The 12,725-nt window shown below is 44.8% G+C and overlaps 1 protein-coding gene across 1 annotated transcript; it reads left to right on the top strand.

Moving 5' to 3' along the window:
• The first annotated feature begins 4,116 nt into the window (after positions 1–4,116).
• VMA21 (vacuolar ATPase assembly factor VMA21) lies at positions 4,117–9,834 on the top strand. Its single transcript, XM_064159567.1, has 3 exons — positions 4,117–4,401; positions 6,196–6,305; positions 7,790–9,834. The coding sequence occupies exons 1-3, from the start codon at positions 4,346–4,348 to the stop codon at positions 7,930–7,932; spliced, it is 309 nt and encodes a 102-aa protein (XP_064015637.1). The 5' UTR covers positions 4,117–4,345; the 3' UTR covers positions 7,933–9,834.
• Positions 9,835–12,725: the final 2,891 nt, after the last annotated feature.

Below are 12,725 nucleotides of genomic sequence, written 5' to 3'. Positions count from 1 at the left end.
CCTAATGTGCTCGTGAAAGAAAAGCAGTTAAACAGGCAGAAAGTCATTCAGCACATTGTTATTTGACTAGTAGATGAAAGCATCAGTGGGATGAGAGATGAAATTAATGACTTGGGCTATTAAGCCTTGAGTGATTTCCTACTTTCTAATGTTCAATATGCATCTTTATGGCAAGTTTATATGATGTGAGACTTAATCCACTTCTATGTTTCCTTGTTTTGTTGTTAAACTATTCTATGTCATTGCTTTTCCTACTGGGGAAACAAACAGGAAAGTCAAAACAGGTGGGAAGAACATCATGTATCTTGGGATTAAATGACTGCTGCACCTACATTCATTTATTTTAGTCATCTGATTTATATCTTAATTACGACGGATTTGTTGCCAAGTGCTCACACGTTTGGATTGGATTTTGTGAGTGGCTAGCTGGAGTTTAATCAGAAGTTTTAAAGAACTAGTTTAAAGTTTTAAGCTCATGTTACATAAAAAAACCCTCCTTTCCTCCCCATCCAACTGTGTATGGGCACTCATCTGGTCCACACCAGCCCCTTTCTGCCACCCTCACAAAAATTCTCTCTCTCTTACTGGATCAAGCAGCAGTGGACTCAAATGAAAGAAGGGTTCTCCTGCTTTAAAAGTGTGTAAAATGGGTTGGTTTATATTGAAAGTGTGCCCACGAGAGGCCACACCTTCCTCCATAAGCACCAAACTGTCTGATCTGTGGTGCATCTTAGCAGACAGGAGGAAGCTGCCAGCTCACCTACCTTCTTTGCTGAAAAAACCTCAAAACCCTGCTTTTAACAAAATTCACCTTCCTTCTCCCATGTACTGGAGAAACCACAATAAAAGGCCTCACTCTTCACAATCAGAGGGGAGAAAATCAGTGCTACATTTTATACATTCTAACTGCTGGAGCAGTGTGTCATCCACTCCTTTAGCCTAGAGGAGAGAAATTCACTCTAAGTAAGCTGTAAGAGGCAAGCTCACAGCAGGAACTACTGAGAACAAAATGCTTATTTCCTGATCTTACTGATTGCAAGGAAAACAACCTTCTCTTAGATTTCTTTTCTTTCAGGGTCATAGGTAGCAGGATGCCAAGCTGGCCATGAGAAAAAGGCCACCATGCTGGGCCATATGTCATTTGGCACTGCAACAAGAAGCAGGGCTAAGGCCACAATGCTGGGCTGCAGGAGTGATGGATGACTACATGCTGTAGGAAAACACGACAAAAGAATTGTGTGGAGTTAGTGACTCACAGAGTTAAGATTTGGCACGGGTGAATAATAAGGTAGCAGTGTGGTTTCACCATAAAAGGGGCAAATACATTATTGCTGTAACATGAGATTCAATTAAATGGCAGCCAGAGCTTTTGTTTGGAAGTTTGCAATGTTTTGTGTTCCTGATAGAATTCTTAATTGCGTATAAACAATTAATTGCCCTGAGAATGAGACTGATTGTACAGCACAGATTGTAACACTCAGGTCTTGAGTTGAAAGGCTGGGTCCAGATCCACCCTTTGGTGAGTATTTAAGCAAAACAGAGTAGCTTCAAGAGAAATATGAATTAATAGCTTAAAGCAAGCATCATCTTGGAAATGCTTAGTGCTTAGCCAGTTATCCCAAAAGCAGGGTCATTTTCCCAGTGTGCAAAGTGCAAACATACAGAGCAGAGGTACTAGTATTTATCTCAGATTTGCACAAAGACAGGGGCTGGCTTTTATTCCACTAAGCTAGCTCAACCAAATTGAAAAGTTTCATATACTTACCCAAGTCTAGTTAACCTATGCATATTTATTGTTCTACTTTTTGTCTGTGTTATAGTTTCTTTGCCTCTGATTAAAGCAACAGTATATAGAAAAATTAACAGCACCCCGTGAGAGGAGTGGTCTTGTAGGCAAGGGGCATCTCAGCTCAGAGGAGTGTGTGTTTTAGTATTAGAATGATATGTTAGCAAGTAAAGCTCTCTGATTTGGAACATATATACTTGAGTATTGTGTTTGGTTTTGGGCCTCTCACTACAAGAAAAGGATTGAGGTGCTGAACCAGGCCCAGAGAAGGGCAGTGAAGCTAGTGAAGGGTGCTGAGGGAACTAGGGTCATTTAATCTGGAGAAGAGGCTGAGGTCAGGGCTTAACATTCTCTACAACTACCTGAAAGGAGGTTGTAACAAGGTGGGTGTCGGTTTCTTCTCTCTAGCAATGATTGTTTCGCCTGGAGAAGAGAAGGTTCAGGGGTGACCTTATTGCTGTCTACAACTACCTGAGGGGAGGTTGTAGCGAGGAGGAGGTTGCTCTCTTCTCTCAGGTGGCCAGCACCAGAACAAGAGGACACAGCCTCAAGCTATGCCAGGGGAAATTTAGGCTCAAGGTGAGGAGAAAGTTCTTCACTGAGAGTGAGTCATTGGACACTGGAATGGGCTGCCCGGGGAGGTGGTGGAGTCACCGTCCCTGGGGCTGTTCAAGGCAGGACTGGACGTGGCACTTGGTGCCATGGTCTAGCCTTGAGCTCTGTGGTAAAGGGTTGGACTTGATGGTCTATGAGGTCTCTTCCAACCTTGGTGATACTGTGACACTGTGAAAATGGTCTTAAGTTGCACCAGGAGAGGTTTAGACTTGATAGTACAAGAAAGTTTTTTACTCAAAGAGTTATCAGATACCAGAATAGGCTTCCCAGGGATGTGGGAAAAGATGAACAGATGTATTGACAAGGGATGTGGCTTAGTACCAGACTTGGTAGAGTTAGATAATGGTTGGCCTCAACCATCTTAAAGGTCTTTTCCAACTGAAACAATTCTATGTTGCAACAGTTTTACATCTTCTGTAAAAAGTTTCTTGTATTCTAGGTCTTTATATTCTTGGTGTCTTCTTACAGCCTTTTGTTTTACTTTGGTGGGAATTCCCTGTGCAAGCTAGCCATTATCAATCTTTCAGCTCCTCTTCAAGATCTAGCAAGGCACGCATTGTTCAAAGTAACCAGCTTTACACCATAAAGTCCCTGATTAATGGTCCTCATTAGAAGACCAGTGCAGTATATTTCATCCTAATTTAAATAGTGTCACTACAGCCTAGGCATCTCCTGAAACTGTTTTCTCCAGGACAACAAGCAGGAGCATGGAATCTGCCCGAGTGCTCGCCTTGTCATTTGCAGCACCTGTTAGCTACCCTGGGCACTGTTTTCTCTCAAGTTTTGACCAGGAGAGCAGGAAACCTCTAAAACACACCTTGCTTTCAACAGGACAACACAGGGAAACTGTGCTGTTTCCTACACACACCGACGTAGTTGCAACCCAGATACTGAGAGAATACTTCTTGTGAAGCTGCCGGTTCTGGCAATGACATTTTGTGTTTCACTTAAGTCTTCCTGACAGGCAAAAATGTATGTACATTTTGATGATGTTATCACAGTATCATCAGGGTTGGAAGAGACCTCATAGACCATCAAGTCCAACCCTTTACCACAGAGCTCAAGGCTAGACCATGGCACCAAGCGCCACGTCCAATCCTGCCTTGAACAGCTCCAGGGACGGCGACTCCACCACCTCCCCGGGCAGCCCATTCCAGTGTCCAATGTCTCTCTCAGTGAAGAACTTTCTCCTCACCTCCAGCCTAAATCTCCCCTGGCACAGCCTGAGGCTGTGTCCTCTCCTTCTGGTGCTGGCCACCTGAGAGAAGAGAGCAACCTCCTCCTGGCCACAACCACCCCTCAGGTAGTTGTAGACAGCAATAAGATCTGCCCTGAGCCTCCTCTTCTCCAGGCTAACCAATCCCAGCTCCCTCAGCCTCTCCTCGTAGGGCTGTGCTCAAGGCCTCTCCCCAGCCTCGTCGCCCTTCTCTGAATGCCTTAACCCCTGCCTATGTTATTTATTTTAGTGTTTCGTAAGGGTGAGTTCACCATAACGTCTCTCAGTATCTTTGTTTTTAGCTGCAAGACCTCTACTGTAAAGCCTTGACCTCTCCCGAATACATCCAAGCGCCGCTGCGCTGCAGTGCGGTGCCACCGCACACAGACACAATCCATCTCCCTCGGGCACCCGCTCCTAGGCGGCACAGACTGCACTTCGCTCCATGTCCGCCGTGAAGCTGCATAGGGGATTCTTCCATGTGCTGAAACAACACCGTCCAAGAGCAGCAGAAACCACGGCTGCACCCCGGATCCCCAGCTAGCCAGCGGTACCCACCGCCCGCCGCCTCCCCCGGCCTGAGCCCGGGCCGGGCCCTTCCTCCGCAGCTCGGCCTCGGCCGCCCAGCGGTTGCTGTGGAGACGGCGGCGCTGCCGCTCTGCGCATGCGCCCGGCGGGCTTCCGGCGGCCCAGAAGCTTCCGCAGTCCCGGCTGCAGAGGTGCTGAGCATGGAGCGCTACGGTCAGCCGCCCGGCAGCGCCGTCCCAGTGTCCGAATTCAGGCAGTAAGTCCAGGAGAGGGGAAGGTTCTGGCGGCGGGAGGGACGGGCACCCCTGGGGGGGAGGCAGGACCTGGCGGCCGGCAAGGATGGCTGCTAGGCCGCGGCAAGGGGGGAGCGCTCCCGGGATGGCGTTGGGAGGAAGGGGTGCAGCCCCCGGAGGTGTCCGGAGGAGAGCGTCTGCCTGCGGGACTTGGGGAGCCGCGGGGGGTGGGGGAGGCCTCGGGTTTGGATTGGCCTTGCCGAGTAGCACTGGGTAATCCCAAAAACCGGGTGTGGGGGCTGTTCTGCAGTTAAAAGCTTCGTGTTAGGGTGGAAGCTATACAGGAGTGTTTGGGTTTGCTGCGTAGGGAAGTGATGAGAGCATATCGGTATAAGAAAAGTATTTGTCAACGGTGGAGTCTTTAACTTCGGTCGTCTTATTTTCTGTGGGTAGGTGTTCCTTAAATAGAGAATTTCTACAGGGGAAGTAGAGAAAGTTTGAATGGGGTTCTGCTTTCCACCCTGACAGGCCTTGAGACAAACTCCAATAAAGGAAAAGATTTCTCTTTCTCTTTTTCCCACTTAGTATGCTACCTAGAGGTATGATAGTGTATAACCAGACAAAGTGCTGTTGGCGTTAACGTAAGAGCTGTGTGGGGCTGCACATCGCTGTCTTTTAATGACTGTGCATTTATTTATGTTTGCAATGATTTATTTTTCCCCACTTCCATTTACATTTCCAAAGAAGTTTCAAGGATAAAATGTGATTTCGAGCAATATACTGTGGTACAAACGTGTCTTTGAAACTCTTTACACAAAAAATGGTGTGGAAGTGCTTGAGAGTTTTAAGAACGATGTATCCCTGACTTTTTTTTTAGTGCATGTTTGTGTTTCAAAGCTTTAAGGACACATGCCACTGAATCTGCTAATCTTTGAAAGTCAGAAGGGTATTGCTTACCTGATGTATTTACTTGGCGTAAAATAAAGCAGTCAGCCAAGCAGAGTGAGTGAAACCTGCTGGAAGCACACACAAAACCAAGCTGTATGTGATGTGTTGTAGGTACAAAACTTGTTCTAGCAAATCAAGTCCAGGGAGAGCTTATCAAGTATGTAATCTGTGCTTCATTCTGATTTCTTTGCTCAAGGTCATGTAGGTTTTGCTCTGTGAAGGCAAAAAAAATGTTTTGGTGTATTGTCCCTATCTTATGATTATTGCTACAGTTATTCCAGCTTTCTCAGTGGAAACAGACATTATTTTAAGTAGAGGAACAATACCAAATAAAAAGGAACTTAATTTCCAGTAGCAGCTGTTAAATTCAGTCTGCTTACTTCCCTCTTTATCCTAGCCTGTAGAATTTGTCATTTTCTTAGGCTTGTAGTTTTCGGGGGCAGGTTTTGTTTGGTTTGGTTTTTTCCTTTAAAAAAGGGGAACTTGGCAAGCTGTTTTGCAGAATACTGTCATATGATAAGTACGTGTGTATCTAATATTAGGTATTTAATAATTATGTAGTAATACACAAACATATTAATATAAACTCCCTATGTTGACCATGCTTGTAATGTAACAATGAGAAAAATCTAAAGGTTGTTTTTATCTCGTTTGTGAGCTTTGACTGGCAGTGCCATTACATCATTTTCAATACTGCAGGTTTTCTGTTGCAGCCAACAAATACCACTCCAAGTTGTTACAGCTTCCCAATGATGCCCATACTCAAGTCTTGAAAAATAATTGACTTCTGTTTGGGACGAGTTCTTTTCCTGTTTCAGGCATATATCTTGTGACTTATTTCTACGTGTAACTTTTCTTATTTATTTCAGAAATGAGGGTTCATTAACATCAACTTTAAGAACACTTCTATTCTTCACAGCTCTAATGATTACATTACCAGTTGGGCTGTATTTTTCATCAAAGGCTTATGTATTTGAAGGTAATTCTGTTTCTGCCACTTAGCATTACTATTACAAAAACAAGAGGAAAAGCACAATCCTCTAATAGCGTCTTTGTTCTCCTTCCTGTTTTAAGTATTTCTTTCCTTATGCAGACTAGAGGTCTTGTAATATCTAATTAGAACAGAAAATTACAGAAATGGTCAATGCATCCTTCCCTGTATTGTGGTCTGCAATCTAATATCTGCTCTTTGTTATACCATGGTTTATAAAGTATTCAGGTGCATCATTCCCCTTATCTGGAGGGTACCTAACACCACCCTGACAGGGATTTTTATCGGAATCATCAGGGATAGAATATCTGAATGTGTTACAAACTCAACTATTTATTTAAGACAGAATAAGACTATTCACTAAATTCTGCTTTTTAAAAAGTACTTGCATTTTTTTATGTGTAAACCAGTTATGTCAGATACATGTTTTCAGATGTTGAAAATAGTTACTTGTAGAGCTTTCTTTTAATTAAAAAAAATATATATAGCTCTTTGTTTGGAGCAGTTCTGTCAAACTCCTAACAGCCACATTCTAGACTTGATTCTGCAAGACTTTAACAGCTTCCCAATACTGCAAAAGTATCTCCTAGAAAAACATGGAGAAACAGCTGCTTTCAGGAACAGTTGGTGAATATATGGATTGTTGAAATCTGATTCTCCTTTGTTGTTTATTGTGCTCAGTTCCAAAGTCTGAAGCTGAAAGCTTGTTAAGTAGCTTTCAAGGTCACTTTTAGCACAGGGGGAAGGAGTTGTTGGGGTTTTGTTTGGTTTGATTTTCACTTGGGTGTAGCAAGCTAAGTTTTAACTTTGTTGTGTCAGTTAATAGCAAGATCTGTCTGCACTGATAGGAGCTGTGATAGTATAGTGCAATGTGTGGGGCTTTTTGTTTATTTGTTCTGAGGGTATTTGGGTTTTGTTGTGATTTTGGTTTCGTTAAGGTAAATGATACTTTGGTATTGGCTCTTACAATATTTGAAGGTTTATTTCATGTGAGATGCATTCATGTACATTAGCCACTAAGGAATTACTCTTTTACAGTGTAAATATAGAAGGTAGAAGTTCTCAAATTTTTAGACCACTTCATCCTCCTCCAGTGGCAAATACATTATATAATTATTCCCCCCTCAGACCTGTCTTCCTATCCCACTAAGAGAGTTAACACTTCTGAACAAAGGATGTTGATGTTTATTTGGTGTTGGGAGATAGTAACAGAGTGAATGTTATAAAACTCTTAAGCTGTTGATATCAAAACCAAGGTATTTTATCTTAAATATTGAGTAACTGCAGAACTGCTTTATTCCAGAAATAGTTTCAAAGTCTTTAATTACTATGATGAATTCCTTCCTATAAATGTTTCTGAGCTCAGTCTTTTGATGCAAGAACAAATTTAACTTTGGTCTTTAGGAGGAATTGTGATTTGCTGTTTCAGTGTTCCTCATAACTAATACTCTTTACTTTCTTTATTTCCTCAGGTACCTTAGGAATGTCCGACAGAGACAGCTATTTTTATGCTGCCATAGTTGCTGTAGTTACTGTTCATGTGGTACTTGCTCTCTTTGTATACGTAGCATGGAATGAGGGCTCTCGACAGTGGCGGGAAGGCAAGCAGGATTAGCATGAAGATCATCTGATGCCTACAGACTGTAAATCAATTTTTTGTGACCTGAAGGAAAAGAATTCTTCAAAATATATAATACACATATACAAAGATGAGGCTAATGCCTCAGCTCAGGTTAGAATAAGACTTGTGCTCGTCTGGAATGTGTACTGGTGTTTTCTCTAATGCTGATGGAAGTTGTTCTTTAGCCAGACTACTGAGCTGAGGAGGTCTTCACCCACAATTAGAATGAAATACCTATATATTTTTGAAAAAATCCTGTAGCTATTTTTGCCATTCCTAGTATTTTGCTGGCTTGCTCCGAAAATAATACTGGCTTGAAGCAAGCATTACGTTTTTTGAATAAGTAAATTGCTAGTTTAAAAAGCTACATGACTTATTGTCCAACAGCAGTGGAAAAGATGAGATTCCACTTTGCTGTGGGTAGTTTTGAGATTTAAAATACCCAACCAGCCCCACACAGCTGTTCACTCACTCCTCCCATGAGAACTCTCTTGTGTTCTGTAAAGGACAACATTTACAAATGACTATGTGGAAAAATGGTTTATTTTCCTAAATAGTAACTTGTACACTGTGAAATCATACGATGTTGATTGTTTTTTTTCCTTGGTTGTGTGTAGAAACTTTCTGTTGTCAAACCATAGTGAGATTTTTGTGTTGTGAAGAAATCTGAATTTTATTTCCCTGTTGTGCTGTGTTTAGCAAGGTTTTTAGTTGTAGATAGAACATTCTTCCTAAGGTTCCTGCCATGCATAGGACTTCCTTAACAACAGTGATTGCCATTAAGCTGTCGTGCTAAAGGTCATTATGTTAAATTTCATTCTCCAGTTTGGTGTATTAGTTGAGTCTTTTGTTGGAAGTGTGCTGCTTAATACAGGTCTTGAAATGGTTTTGGTGCTGCATTTATCCATTGTGAGACTTACCATAAATGAGAAAAAAATCCATGCCCAGTGGTTTGTGTTCCTGGGTCTCATGCCTCTCCTCTCCACCCTGATCCCAGGTGTGCACAAGCATATACATTGTCACACTGACACAGATGACTTTTTATATTCTAATTCTACATCATTGACTTCTCTCATCCAGAAGCCATTGCCAGGTTGTTGCCAGCAATCTGAAGAACAGTCTCAGTACCTGAAGTACAAGTTTGGTTTGTACGTTGGTGTATTGGCTTCCTGTTATTCAGTATGTGAAGTGTATGTTGCAGAAGCCTTTCTTAAAGAACCACCCTGCAATGCAAGGTCCAGTAAACGAGCCTGTGTGATGAACAGTTTTTGAATGATCTCTTTAATACTGCTCGTGTATAGCACAACTTACAACAAATAGATAGGCTCTAGCACTGCCTGGTAACTTTTTATTTGGATCCATTTGTAGTGGAGAATAAATGAGAGTATAGCTGTCATGCTTTACTAGCGGAGTCTTGTACAAGATCCCTAGATACTAATCTGCAGGCCTGGCAGAGTGGTTTAGCAATGGAAAAAGATAATTTCTGCAGGGGCAAGAATTCCCTCTTTAAAACCACTGCAACAGCGCCATGGATAGGCTAATGGCACATGTTGCACTGGAGCGCTCGACCCCGGTGCACACTTCAGTCTGCACCTCTCTTTGTGATTTGAAGAGACTGTCTCCCCCTCCCTCCCCCACCAAAAGGGTATAAAAGGACCACAGCTCCTGGGGTCCACATGTTGAATCTACTACAGATGACCCTGCTGGGATGTACTTGCCACTGAAGGACCTCAACTATGCCTGTGAAAACATCACTGGATCAAGGAGTGGTGATACTTTGTTTTTTTCTCTTCTTAACTCTCTATTTCTTCCTCTCTTCTTTCTTCCCATTTTCCCTCTGCTCTGGTCCACTACCAAGATTTTTCATTGGCTCTAATAAACCCAACTCATCAGCCATTTGGTCTGTGGGTTTACTTTAATTTACTCCAGGGGAATTTTTGAATCTTAGCATAACCTTTCCTGCTGCCCAGGGTTGGCTCAGGACACTGAGTTGTGACACTCTGCTTAGCCTATGAGCCTTTTCTTATGTCTCCTTCCAGCTGAGAAGGGGAGTACAATGGACACCTGGGGTCCAGCTAGGGTCAACCCACCAAACAAATAGGAACCTGATAAACATTGTGGAGAGAGTAGTATTCTTGTCACTTTGGTTATTTTCTATACTTTAGTGATGTTGCCTTTTTTAATGGTGTACTGTATAAGTTTGTTGATTTTACTACTAGGAATGGATTTGAGAGGACTTGTTAAAAAGACAGAGTTGGGAAAACTTGGTCTGCATAAGTCACTTGTCCTGGGTGTCACAATCCAATGATGGTAATTTGGCAGAAGTTAAACGTCTTTTGTCAACTTAGTATTATCATCATGCAGTCCCCTTTTGCATTCACAGTGAGTTGTCTTACAAACATCCGTTCTCCTTTCCCTGCTTAGCTCCTGGGGATGGAGGGTCTAGTTTTCTGCCACCTTCTGTTCTCTAACTAGCTTCTCAAAGTCTATTAAGGGTGGAGCATCAGGGTTTGGTTTAGAGGTAATGTATCAGGAACAGTGTGGCCAGTAGGACAAGGGAGGTTATTCTTCCCCTGTACTCAGCACTGGTCAGGCCACACCTTGAGTGCTGTGTCCAGTTCTGGGCCCCTCAATTCAAGAAAGATGTTGAGGTGCTGGAACATGTCCAGAGAAAGGCAACAAAGCTGGTGAGGGGCCTGGAGCACAAATCCTATGAGGAGAGGTTGAGGGAGCTGGGCCTGTTTAGCCTGGAGAAGAGGAGGCTCAGGGGTGATCTTATTACTGTCTACAACTACCTGAGGGGATGGCCTCTTCTCCCAGGTAACCAGCAATAGAACAAGGGGACACAGTCTCAAGTTGTGCCAGGGTAGGTATAGGCTGGATATTAGGAAGAAGTTCTTCCCAGAGAGAGTGATTTCCCATTGGAATGGGCTGCCCAGGGAGGTGGTGGAGGCACCGTCCCTGGGGGTCTTCAAGAAAAGCCTGGATGAGGCACTTAGTGCCATGGTCTGGTTGATTGGTTAGGGCTGGGTGCTAGGTTGGACTGGATGATCTTGGAGGTCTCTTCCAACCTGGTTGATTCTATGATTCTATGAAATGTCTCACGCTGACCATACCTGTAGGAGGTTTTCCAATTTTTAGGTTGGGATCCTGTTCATTAGGTCTCAGGGAATGCGCTTCTGAAGCCCTAGCCCCCACAGTCCATGTCAGGTTAGGGACCTCTCTCCGGCAACCGCCGCGGTGTGGCCCTAAGTCCTGGCTTTTCCCGACTGCTGGCCGCCTGCCCTTAACCTGCTCTGCAGGCCGTACACCTGCTCTGCAGGCCGTACGCTCCTAGCTTCGGTTCGCTGCGGCAGACTGCTGGGGGGCCGTATTTTCTCCCGAAATTAATCAGTTCCTCTGAAGACTTCACCTCTGTCTGTCTGCCTCCCTCAAACTTGATTCCTTAATGCCTCCTTTAAGATAGCATGTCGGTCCCTTTCCTCCTTTATCGGCTGCTTGTTCTCCTGTGATTGCTCTTGCAGGGTCCTTATCGCTAATTGATTGCTTTCCAATTGTCCCTGAAATGTCTTTATCGTATCACCGTTTGCAGGGACTCTTATCACAGCATCGGTTTGACAAAGCCGTTTTCTCTTATCTTTTATTGCTGCTATCAAGCTGTCTCCCACTACCGCACAAACTGGAGCTTTTACTTTCCTTTCGCCCCCAGCCCTGGCACCTGTAGCCGGCGGGAGGCCGAGCTGTGAGGGGCACGCCTCGCGCTGGGGAGCGGGGCGGGAGCGGGGCCGGGCAGAGCGGCAGGCGGGAGCGGGGCCGGGCAGGAGGGCAGCCGGGAACGGGGCCGGGGCAGGGGGGCAGGAGGGCAGGCGGGAGCGGGCGGCAGCAGTCCTCAGCAACCAGCTGCCTGGCGAGCGGCTCCCTGACGGCTGGCTCTCCAGCGGCGGCCCAGAAGCGGTTATCCCAGCAGCGGACGCCCTAGCAGCAGTCCCCTCGGAAGCGCTTGCCCCTGTAAGTGAGCAAGCAGCAGGCCCGCCATCCTGTGACGTCTTTCAGTTTCACACCGCTACTGAAAACAGCCACCCGCCGTGATTCGGCAGCAGAGTGCATGCCCGGTGCTCTAAATTCCCTCTGCTGACTGTCGCCAGAGATCCAAGTGCCAAGTTCCCCGTGTCTCCAGTGATTCTCCCAACGACGTTGGGCCTCATCTATGATGATTTCTGCTCCCTTACATTGGGTTAACATGAGCCTACTCTCACCCCACCTCTCTCCCAAAAGAGATGAGTGGGAAAGTAACACCAAAAAACCTCTGGGTTGAGATAAAGACTTTTACTGGAGATGAAACAATGCACAATAACCTTACCCTATCTGCAGCAAACTCCAGCAAAACAAAGAAGCAGCAGGTGAAGCCAGACACCTCCCCACACAGCCTCAACCTGCAGCCTGCCCCTCAGAAAACACCAACGCCCCAAACTAGAACCCAGAAGCAGCCACCAGAACAGGAAACCTCTCATGTTACAATCTGAACTGTAAGCCCCATGCTACTTTGCTGCAGCCAGTGCATGACTTTGAAGCTGGTATGACAACAACGTGATTAGTATCATCAGCAGATTCAACTCAACCCATGACACCTCTTCAAAACCGTTTCTTGGTGCTCTTTCCTGCGCTTACATAGTCTGACAATTGGGCAGCTTAAGCTAAAGCAAGCAACTGTATCTAGCAGGGAGCAAGCACGTTCTGACGGAGATCTGAGCACCTAGGAATAATAAGGGCAGTGGGGGCAAGTGACA

The sequence above is a fragment of the Pogoniulus pusillus genome, chromosome 19 (genome assembly GCF_015220805.1).
Source record: "Pogoniulus pusillus isolate bPogPus1 chromosome 19, bPogPus1.pri, whole genome shotgun sequence".
Taxonomy (NCBI): Eukaryota; Metazoa; Chordata; class Aves; order Piciformes; family Lybiidae; genus Pogoniulus; species Pogoniulus pusillus.
The sequence above is the reverse complement of the archived record's forward strand: the minus strand, read 5'-3'. Positions and strand labels throughout refer to the sequence as shown.

Excerpts from the sequence above, each read along its gene's own strand:
- VMA21 (XM_064159567.1), top strand. The coding sequence starts at position 4,346 with ATGGAGCGCTACGGTCAGCCGCCCGGCAGCGCCGTCCCAGTGTCCGAA. Across the intron at positions 4,402-6,195 it reads CCAGTGTCCGAATTCAGGCA|AAATGAGGGTTCATTAACAT; the intron begins GTAAGTCCAGGA and ends TATTTATTTCAG. Across the intron at positions 6,306-7,789 it reads AAAGGCTTATGTATTTGAAG|GTACCTTAGGAATGTCCGAC; the intron begins GTAATTCTGTTT and ends TTATTTCCTCAG.